At 28.5% G+C, this 12,256-nt stretch overlaps 1 protein-coding gene across 1 annotated transcript in view; it reads right to left on the reverse strand.

The window, feature by feature from the left end:
- Positions 1 to 1,981: 1,981 nt before the first annotated feature.
- LOC107444861 (carboxyl-terminal PDZ ligand of neuronal nitric oxide synthase protein) overlaps positions 1,982 to 12,256 on the reverse strand; it is a 32,725-nt gene continuing 22,450 nt past the window's right edge. The window contains exons 8-10 of the mRNA XM_043053287.3: positions 11,269 to 11,451; positions 10,969 to 11,112; positions 1,982 to 3,684 (exon numbers count right to left, since the gene is read on the reverse strand). Of these exons, the coding sequence (XP_042909221.1) occupies positions 2,908 to 3,684; positions 10,969 to 11,112; positions 11,269 to 11,451 (1,104 nt within the window). The 3' untranslated portion in view covers positions 1,982 to 2,907. The remainder of the gene's footprint in view (positions 3,685 to 10,968; positions 11,113 to 11,268; positions 11,452 to 12,256) is intronic.

Below are 12,256 nucleotides of genomic sequence, written 5' to 3' on the forward strand. Positions count from 1 at the left end.
TTTTAATATAGCTCTATAATATTACAATAAATTTTAAAGTTGATTTTTCTCTAACTAATTGAAATGACATTTAATAATCTCTTTCCAGTTGTTATCTTGTGGAAATTCCAGAAACGTGAAAATTAACAATCTGATAATAATACTAAGGAACTGTTTGATATGAAAATTATACAAATGGAAATAGGGTGTTTTATTCTTATATTGCATCAAACTCTCCTATAGTAAAAAGCTGGGGCACAGAATGTAAGTAATAAAGAATATATTATATGTATGCAATTGTTTTATAAATGCATTATATAGTAATGCTGTTTATTATAATATTATTACATAAACAAGATCAAAAATGAAATTTGAAACATTTTTGATATAAAAATAGAAAACATTTCAACTAAACAAAAAACTTGAATAAAGATCATCCCATTTTTTTAAAAATCTAAAATGAGTTTTTCATTTTACAATCAATTGCACCAACAATTGCACAATTAGAGTTTCTAAAATTTTTAAAGAGGTAAATTATTTATAGACATAAAGAATCAACATGTTTATTTACATTTAAATAGTATAAAACAGCCTTGATAAAAATGTATACATAACATTTTTCCCGAATCACTGACAACATTGAATCAATAATTTTTGAGATATGTTTAAAAATACATAGTACGCTAATTGAAATACATTCCTTTATAGAAGAGATAAAAGATGCTTCAAGAAAAAAAGTATTAAAATATGTCTTGTTCCAAATCACAGAAATGCATAATAGAATTCATATTACTACCTAACACATTTTCAAAAATGAAATTTGGAAGAAAATATTTTTTCTAATCCACTAATAAAGCATGGTAAGAAAATAAGAAAAATTTTATTAAATCCTTGGCAACTACTTAATGTTTATATTAATATGAAAAATTATTTAAATGCTAAAAAAATTTAAGACATGACAGTTATTCAAGTTTATGAGAATTAATCAGTCCATGAAAATTTTAATAGACAACAATTTTAAACATAAAAATTGGCAATTAGTGTTATTTTTTCCCTTTTATTTTAATAATTTCATTAATATTGATAACGACCATGCGAATTTTGTTCAATTAAGTACACAATTTCATATAGTATCGAATTAAAAGCTATTTCTTTTTATTTTAACTTTATATTTTTCTTCAAAAAGTTAAGAGAAATATTAAATATTTAATTATAGATAATTTTTACCAAAATTTATTTTTAAAATTTTATTAGTAAGAAATACTTTTTTGGGAAAATATGATAACAATAACCAACTTAAAAGATTAGGTGGCAGTATAACAGTAACTAAGTAAAAACAACTTCCACAACAGTCTTTATCACCAAAAACCGAGAGAATTAAAAACACTGATAGATTATTATGAATATGGCACTATAAAGAGATTGATAAAAAGTAAGCAAAAAATGATATATTAACAGTGAATTAATGTAAATCTGAGATTCGCAAGATAGCATTACAAAAAATATTTTTTTTTTAGAAAAAATTACATATTACATGGCACAATTATTTTTGGCATAGATCAAGACGTGCTTATGAAAAAAAAATATTTAAAAAAAAATTATAAAGATATACGCCATATTTCAATCTTTAAATATTTTTCTTACGATCTTTTTCACTTGCAAAAATTACAAAAGTAAATTCGAACATTAATTAAATAGAAACCAGAACTTATTAACGTTATAGATGCATTTGACAATGCTTGTAAAGAACAAAACAAGAACATGTGTAAAAGTTAAATATCGTAGTACAAAGTATTTAGATTCGTACATTTGTAAGTATTATAATTATATGCGTATTTATAATTATATTCATACATTTATTATCAAAGAATGTAATATAACAAACAAAAACTAAAATCTAACATCAGATAGTATATAGACTCACTTTAAATTAATCACACATGCTTAAATAGTGTGATATGAATAATGAATCGCACAATGAGCTGTGAATAACACATTTACATTGCGTAAATGTAACTAAAACACGAAAAACAAAACATTAAGCTGTTCAAATTGCTTTACAGTGCTAATGATGTTTTGAGGTAGCATAAGAGATTAATCAATTTAATATGAATGAAAATGTATGACATGTTAACAATGAGCTTGGTATTTTAACTCAAAAGACCTTCAAGCTAAATGTTTCTGCAATTTTTAAAAATACATTTTTACAAAGAAGCAGCAGGTAAATAGTAGAGGTGCACAATCTTTTTCAGATGAAGGTCACAGAATTAAAAAAAAAATTTTCTTAAAATTTAGATTAGAGGGATACAGAGAATCAGTTTTTATATCAATTGATAATAGTTTACTGAAATAAAAACAATATAATTTTTTTGTGAAAATTAAAAGACTAAGTGCAGCAAATTATACCTAATATTTACAAAATAAATAAATAAATAAATGAAATAAAAACATTTTTAATTCAAAAAGCTATAAGGTTTTGCACATTTTCTTTTTTGAAACTTTGAACCAGTGCTTCAAGCAGTTTGGAATTTCAATGTTAAAAATTCAATGACTTTAATAAAACATCTTGAAATTAGATTAAAAAACAGTTATAAAAATGTAAGTTTCCTAATTAATTTTCGGCCGAGGGTGTGCACCTCTAAAATAAGATAATCAAAGTATATTGAAGTGCTTTAGTATTGAAGTTATCAAACTACTTATATCCGTCTACTTTAAAATCAGTATTTATTTTTGAAAACCCAGCAATTATCAGTCTGCAATTTATCAGTCAAGTACTGACAAAAAGTGCTATTAAAATTGTTAACCAATGCATATAACATAATAGTAAAGAAAAGTGAGATTATTTAAGTATATAGAAAATACATTAATAGTCTTAAAATGAAATAGATGAGATTCTTAATGAAAAGGACTCATTATGAACATAAATCATCAACTATCAAAAAAATTTGCAAAATTTGAATCAGCCTGAGATTTGCCAGCAGATCCAACCTCCGTAAGACTTTTTTCCAAAGTACTCATTTTGGCTAAATCTCTAGTCATCTGGGCTATGAAACTATCATTGCTAGATGGATCGGATGTCCTCGAGTTTCGGTTGAAGGATTCGTGTCTCGAAATAGCACCACTGCTGAAACTGTCGTTTTGATCGGACATGGAAAAAGACTTGTGATTGAACTTGTCTGAAAAGAGACTCGGGCTGCAGCTATTGGAGTTGAACAGGGACGAAGCCGCCACGGGATCGAAATCGAATATGTGATGTTTGGGAGATTTTGATCCACTTTGATGCGTGGAAGACTGAGAAAACGACGGTGACCGGACAATGTCGACTTGAGTTACGATGTCGTTGGGGGATTCGGTGGATAGAGGGCTTTTCTTGGCAACTTTAGGGCTGCTGCACACAAAACTGTTAGGTTTGAAAAGGGAGTCCATATTCGAAGGAAATGTGAGTTGAGATGGACTTCCTGGTAGAGAGCTGCCAAATTGGTTGAACGATACACCAAACTTTAGACTGTTAGAAGAACTGTGTCTAGAGGAGGTAGGAACAGAAAGCTGTCTGTTAACAGCTGAAGGAAAGTTTTTTTGGAATAAGGAGTCAGATGAGTTTTGATCATCAAGAATAGATCCTCCAACGGAAGTAGCCGGATTCTTCTCATTCCCTGGGAAAGACTTGGTATTTTGACGATAGAGATCCATATCGGAGGAAGGAAACTAAAAAATAATACTTCAATAAATAAAAATTCCCTACTGGAAAAAAAATTTCAAGTTTATATTAAATTGCCATGAATTTTTATATTTGTGAACTTAGAAACTTCAAGAAAATATGTCATAATTTTAAGTGTTTTGATAAAATTCAGAAACTGCAATCTGTAACAATAATAATAATGTCATTTTATTACTTTCACTACTAATAAAACAACATTTTAAATTTTATTTATCTAATATTTCTTATCTAAACCAGCTAATGCTTGAAAAAAAAAAGGTATAGCTGACATGCTATAATGAGACTGCCATATATATAAATTTTGTGGTTTCTTCTAGATCAATTAAAATGAGTATTGTGGCACAATTACAAGTGTTTCGATTAGATTCAGAAGTTGCAATCTGTAACGATAATAATAATGCCATTTTATTAGTTTTACCACTAATAAAACAACATTTTAAATTTTATTTATCTAATATTTCTTATCTAAACCAGCTAATGCTTGAAAAAAAAAAGGTATAGCTGCCATGCTATAATGAGACTGCCATATATATAAATTTTGTGATTTCTTCTAGATCAATTAAAATGAGTATTGTGACACAATTACAAGTGTTTTGATTAGATTCAGAAGTTGCAATCTGTAACAATAATAATAATGCCATTTTATTACTTTCACTACTAATAGAACAACATTTTAAATTTTATTTATCTAATATTTCTTATTTAAACCAGCTAATGCTTGAAAAAAAAAAAGGTATAGCTGACATGCTATAATGAGACTGCCATATATATAAATTTTGTGGTTTCTTCTAGATCAATTAAAATGAGTATTGTGACACAATTACAAGTGTTTTGATTAGATTCAAAAGTTGCAATCTGTAACGATAATAATAATGCCATTTTATTAGTTTTACCACTAATAAATCAACATTTTAAATTTTATTTATCTAATATTTCTTATCTAAACCAGCTAATGCTTGAAAAAAAAGGTATAGCAGCCATGCTATAATGAGACTGCCATATATATAAATTTTGTGGTTTCTTCTAGATTAATTAAAATGAGTATTGTGACATAATTACAAGTGTTTTGATTAGATTCAGAAGCTGTAATCTGTAATGATAATAATAATGTCATTTTATTAGTTTTACCACTAATAAAATGACACTTAAAATTTTATTCACATAATATTTCTTATTCTAACCCAGCTAATGCTTGAATATCTGCCTAGGAAAAGGAAAAGAAAAAAAAAAGCACAGCTGTCATGTAATAATGAGACGGCCATATATAAAAATTATGTAGTTGCTTCTAGATAAACTAATGCAAGTATTGTCGCACATTTTTACAAAGGAAGAAAAAGTTACCTAATATGTCAGTATCACTTCATTGTCTTCTGCAAGACTTTCAATGTTGTTTACTAAATTTTATTGTAAAATTTCTTATATGTATTATGTAATATGAAATTTTTTATAATAAATTCCCACTGATCAGGCTAGCTCACCGGGTTGTGGCGAGCTGGACTGGTAGCCAGACGTGGACTATACAGGTAAGGGTTTTGCAAACCTAGGTACGTGTCCACGCCTGGAGGGAAAAAAAATAAAATATGTCAGTATATATATAAATTTTAATTTGAGGAGTTGTTTATTTTTCACACTGTCAAATATTAATTTTACAAAATTTAAAATATTAATCAGAATACCAACCTTAAATTTTAATTTTTTCTCAAATCACAAAAAAAAAAAACATTTTTATGAAAAATTATTAAAAATTCTATTAATTAAATACTTTTTAATGGTTTATATAAATTTAACTAATTACATTTGTTGTCATTCCCTGGGAAGGATAGCTACGAAGTATTTTTTTTTTATACCGCCAGATGGCGTTCTTTTTAAATTTGTATGTGTTTGTTTGCTTTTTGTTAATAAACTTTTACTTTCTGTCTGAATCTCGATCCACGGACTACAGTTGGCAGCACGGCTGTGGTTTTGAAAATTATGACGCAGTAAAAAGTTTCACTTAGTTTCGCCGTGATTTACATCGTTTGGATTCCAAAATCAAAATGAACAGGGATCTGCCGAGTATCCCACTGCTGAACAGTGATAACTTCTATCAGTGGAGTATTAAAGTCAAGGCTTTGCTGACACTTAAGAAAATTGCTAATGTGCTAACTGAAGAAGCCCCCGTTGATCCAAAGTTGCGGGAACAATGGACATTAAACAATGATGACGCAGTTGCATACATACAACTATCGCTTTCTGATGACCAAAGTCTTCAGTTCGCAAACGAAACTGATGCTAAAATTCTGTGGGAAAAAATTCAAAGCACATTTACTGGTAAAACAGAAGATCGAAAAATCGATGCAAGTAACGAAGTAAAAAATCTTGAAATGAAGGAAAATGAAAATGTGTCAGACTATATTGCAAGATCACGAGGACTTAAAACGAAATGTTCATCACTTGGACTGCAAATTTCTGAACGAGAACTTGTTTATTATACTGTTAGAGGATTAAGAGGAAAATTTGCAAAAATAAGAGAGATCTTGAAAACCCAACGCGAAAAACAAATGGATGAAATTTCAGAAATACTGCGTGAAGAAGAAAACATCTTATCAAAATTAAGAAGTGATATTCCCAGACGAACAGAAGCATTCGGAGTAAAACATAAAAATGAAAATAGAAGCAGGAAGAAATGTTTCATCTGCCATAAAACGAATCACCTAGCTAAAGACTGCTATTTCCGAAACAAGAACGAGGGAAATCAAAACCAAACATCTCAAGAAAAAAGAACATTTTCGAACTATAAATCGGGCATGAACAAAATCAAAAACAATAACGCTCATTGTGCATTTGAAAATCAAGATAAACATTCTAGTGAAAATTTTGCACTTACCGCAGAACAAGAACAACATCGCGTAAATTTTAGTGCTACCGGTAAAAACAAAACTTTTTTTATTTTGGATTCTGGTGCTACTTCACACATGGTAAAAGATTTAAACTTTTTTGAAAACTTAAATCATGTTAATGGGATAATACAATTAGCAGGTAAGAAGTCAAATTTAATTTCAAAAGGAATCGGTATTGTAAAAGCTACAACAACAGTTGATAATTGCAGTAAAAATCTAACAATATACGATGTAATATATGTACCAGATTTACGAAACAATTTAATTTCAGTATCTAAATTAATTGATAAAGGTTATAAAATTGAATCTAATGGTAATGATATTTTGATTTTAACTAATGATAATCGCAGTGTTTTAAAAGCTGTAAAAGTAAACAATCGTTTTGAAATTTTAATGGAACCGTGTAATAACATTTCACCTAAATTTTTTGATTATAATGATGTAAATAATTCTGAGTTAGAATGTAATGAAGTAAGTAATCTGGATACTTATAATATTTGGCATAAAAGACTATGTCATTTAAATCCACAATACATGGTTAAAATGCAAAATGTTATTGGCATAAATTTTAAAGATTTTGAAAATTATCATTGTGAATCTTGTGATATAAGCAAAGTAACTCATAAAAGTCATCCAACAATTAATATTGCACAAAGTAATTCTGTATTAGAGTTAATTCATGCGGAGCTTGCAGGCCCTATAAATTGTGATTCATTAGGAAATTCAAAATATTTTTTAGTACTAGTGGATGATTTTTCTGGGATGTACTTTTCTTATTTTTTGAAACATAAAAATGAAGTATTTGAAATGTTTTGTATGTTTAAAGAAAGGTATGAAAATTTAATGAATAAGAAAATCAAAAGATTCAGAACAGATAATGGTCTAGAATTTGTCAATAACGAGATTGATAGTTTTTTAGAAAAATACGGGATCATACATGAAAAAACAGTACCGTATAATCCTTCGTCAAATGGACGTGCTGAGCGAGCCATAAGAGTATTAGTAGAAAGGGCTAGAACATTATTATATGAAAGTGAATTACCATTAAAATTTTGGGCTGAAGCTATAAATTTTAGCACTCACATTTCTAATCTAACACCGCGTAAAAATAAACAGAATCTTCCGATTGAAATATGGTCAGGAAAAGAACCTAAACTTAACTACTTAAAAGTATTTGGATGCGTCGTTTATTTTCATATATCTAAACAATTCCGAAATAAATTTGATGTTCCGGGAAAACGTGGGATTTTCGTCGGTTATTCTAGAGAAAGGCGCGCTTATAGAATATATGATGTCGATAAAAATATTGTAATTGAAGAGCGATCTGTTAAATTTAACGAATCATTAAGAGGAAGTAAATTTCTAACAAACAAAAATGAATGTAGCATATGGAACATTGAGGATTTGACCCAGTTTAATATGCCTCTACCACAGATCGAAACTGAAACCCAAAACTCCCCTCCAACTGAATCAAGCAGTGAACATTCTTTTTCTCATAAATCTTCTCAAGAAAGTGCTGATTCACAAAATGAAAATAATCAAAATACTCCTGCATTAAGACGTTCTGAAAGAATTAAAAATAAAATATCAGCTAACGCGAACTTAGCCTTGAAAGGATCATCTATTCCCCAAAATTATGACCAAGCTATTAATAGTAATAAATATTCCGAGTGGAAAACCGCAATGGAAAACGAACTTCTTTCGATGGAGAAACATAAGGTTTTCGAATTAATTGAGAGGCCTAAGAAGGAAAAAATAATAAAAAGTAAATGGGTGTACACAATTAAAAATGACAATAATAACAAAATTTACAAATCGCGACTGGTTGCAGCAGGGTTTAATCAAATAAAAAATGTTGATTATTCTGAATCATATTCACCTGTGGTAAATATTGAATCATTCAGGTTATTAATTGCTTTATCAGCAAAATTGGATTTATTTGTTAAATTTTTTGATATTAAAACTGCATATTTATATGGTGATATTGATGAAACTGTATATATGGAAATACCTCCAGGTTTTGAAGATAAATATGGTAAAAATAAAGTGTGTAAATTAAATAAAAGTATTTATGGTCTACCTCAATCTGGTAGAAATTGGCATATAAAGTTAAAAAATGAACTTAAAAAGATTGGTCTCACTCAACTTGCATCTGACAATTGCGTATTTACTAAAATTAATGATAATGACTTTTTCGCAATTTGTGTTTACGTAGATGATTTGGCAATATTTTCTAATAATTCGAAATTATACAAGGAAATTATTTCAAAACTTAATCAAACATTTGAATTAAAAGAAACAACTAATGATTCAAAATTTTTAGGCATTGAGATTTCACAAAAAAAAAAACGGAATTGGTCTATCTCAAACTCATTACATTGAAACTTTAATGAAAAAATATGGTTTGGAAAATTGTAAGAAAACAAATACTCCCATAACTAAAGGTGAAGATAGATGTTTTAATCCTACTGATGATTTAGTAGATCAAACTGATTATCAGGAAATCGTCGGTGAACTTTTATATTTAACAAATAGAACCCGACCAGATATTGCTTTTGTAACTAGTTATTTATCACAATTTAATAAACGTCCTGAAAAAAGGCATTATGTTTTGGCCAAGAGAGTTTTGAAATATTTGAACGGTTCAAAAGATAGAGTCTTGTTTTATAGTAAAGAATTTGGTTTTTTAAGCTGTAGTGCGGATGCAAGTTGGGGCAATGCAGAAGGAGGAAAATCTTTTTCAGGTTGTGTAATTATGATAAGTAATTCTCTTATAACATGGAAAAGTAGAAAACAAAGATGTGTAGGACTTTCAACATGTGAAGCTGAATTATTTGCAGCAGCTGACACAGCTCGAGAACTTACTTGGATAATAAATATGTTAAATGAACTGAACTGTAAAAAATTTATTGATGCTCCTGTTACTATGTTTTCTGATAGCCAAGCAGCTATTGACTGGTTGAATAATGGTAAATCTTCTAACAAAACCAGACATGTAAACCTTAAATTTCATTTTGTGAGAGATATGATTGAAGATAAAATTTTAAAAACTGTTTATAAGAATACTAATGATAATATTTCTGATTTTTTAACTAAAGCTGTAACTTTTGAGAAGTTAATTTTTTCTTTGGAAAAAATAAGTTTAATTTGAAATTTATGTTAAGAGAATTAATATTTTTTGTGTGTATATTGTTATATGTGTTAAAAAGTAAAATCCTTCTCGCAGGGGGAGATTGTTGTCATTCCCTGGGAAGGATAGCTACGAAGTATTTTTCTTTTTATACCGCCAGATGGCGTTCTTTTTAAATTTGTATGTGTTTGTTTGCTTTTTGTTAATAAACTTTTACTTTCTGTCTGAATCTCGATCCACGGACTACAACATTTTTTAAAATGAATTTTTGAACTATATATTTCTTTTCTACTAAATACAAACTAAACATAATAATAAATACAAACTTATACAACAAAATACTATTTTTTTAAACTTATATTGTACTTATATTACATAACTTTTTATACTCATATTACATAACTGCTTTCTTTGATGCATGTCTTTGATCAATCCTAACTAAAAGCCTTGATTGTTAAAACATAGTTCTTTTCATTTTTTGAAATATTTTGTCTATCAAAAAATACAGTAATTATAATGTATCATAGATGAATAAAGAGGTAGGGAATTCAGATTTGAAATTGGTATCCGCTTTCATTAAATCTAGAAATTCTGAAGTTCTGGGTAATAAGGAAGTAATAGCAGATAGCAGAATCACTGATCACAAAAATAAGGACCCTCTTGCCTGGACCTGGGTAAGAAGGACCCTCTAGCAGAATCACTGATCACAAAATAGATAAATATATTTTCAAAAAATTTATGCATTCTGATTACAGTGATCAAATTAATACTGGTTATAAAGAAATGTTAAGTAAATTACAAAATAAATAATTGTTTTCTAAAAAGAATTGACTTTGGATTATTTCAATTTTTATAATTCAAATAAAAAGTTCAGAATATGTTTGATTTCAATTGATGAAAAAAAATTAAACTGTTTATTATTTAACCCACTGACAGTTAAGCAAATGAGCAAAATTAGGTGAATGTTTCTTCCCAATATTTCCTTATCTAATAACATAGAAAAACCGGTTTTGCCACGCTGAGAAGACAGGTTAAACTACTTTTTTTAATACGGGCAGAGCTGTCAGTGGGTTAAAGAAAGCAAAGGTTCACGTTGAGGTATGATTCAGCCTTAAAAAGCTTCAAGTGATTTTTGATTTTACTGTTAGGTGTGAGTTTCAAGAAAATAATTTATTTTTAGAAAAATGTTTTGAATCTGTTAATAAGAGTACTTAAGGTAAAGCAATTTTAAAATAATTTCAATAATAAAAATAAAAGCTCACATTGAGGAATGGTTCAGGCATGGAAAATTCACTTGATCTTCCAGTTTTGTGGAATTTTTCTTCAACATCATGGATGTGGTTCACTAATTTTTTGATATGTTCAAGAAGTTCTCTATTATGGGCAAGTAAATGATGGTTTTGAGCCTAAATAAAATGTGCAACATAATTACACAAACATAATTCATTTTTTATTGAAAAATCTAATGCAATTCTAAAATTCAAACAAATTCTTAATATCGAAGAAATTAAACAATAAAAAAAGATTAGTCATTGTTTTTGTTGAATTTAAGCTAATATTACCTGGGCTTCAAGTCTAGCAGTTGTTTCAGCAGATAATTGATCTTTCATTAGTTGCACTTGTCCCATCACTGATTGCATTTGCTGACTTTGCTGTTCTAATTGCTCTTTTAGTAATTGAATATGGTGATATACACTTAGAGACTCTGATAGTTGAGAATTGTTATTAGAAATTCCAGTTTTACCCTACAAAAAATATACAAACATATTATTCATATTTGTAGTGTATCTATAGAAAAACACAATTCCAATTCCCTAGTACAGTGTTTCCCAAACTTATGACTTTTGCGTACCCTTTCTAAATTTTTCATAACGCTGTGTACCACTAATAAAAAAAACTACCAATAAAAATATTTTTTACTATAAAAAAATTTTGTCAAAATTTAAAAATCACAACTGACTGCTGACACTACTAATTATTAACTGTTAACTCTGCAAAAAATAGCCATTGGAAAATACCTAATCGAAAATTTTTATGGCTAGCTTTGTTTTAAAATAAAAATTTTTGAAATTTTGTTTGTTGCAAGATATTTCGCATAAGAACGCGTACCCCCGCTAAACTGTTCCCGTACCCCTGGGGGTACGCGTACCACACTTTGGGAAACACTGCCCTAGTATATAAGACATGTTAACACGATTCTATGTTGGGGTTTCTTTTCATAGATGAAGGTTGACATTGTCGATAATTTCTCTCCTCACAATATTCACGAAAAAATATATCAACATTCTTACACCTTATTTTATCAGCAGCACACTCTTTGTTTCCCTGACTAATGACTGACGAAGAAGAAGTAGATAATTTCAAATGTTTTGCAATAATAAGGTTGCTTTAATTGTTAAAAAAAATAATATAGGGTGCCTGAGAAATCTAGAAATGATAAATTATTTAAAGAAATATCCACAGAATAAAACAGGGTGTGAGATTAATAGAGGTCCATAAAAATTAAACTGTAAAAAATTTATCAGAGGAAACTGTCCTGGATATTGATAT

The sequence above is a fragment of the Parasteatoda tepidariorum genome, chromosome 5 (genome assembly GCF_982258835.1).
Source record: "Parasteatoda tepidariorum strain Cologne lab strain chromosome 5, Ptep-v5.0, whole genome shotgun sequence".
Lineage (NCBI taxonomy): Eukaryota > Metazoa > Arthropoda > Arachnida > Araneae > Theridiidae > Parasteatoda > Parasteatoda tepidariorum.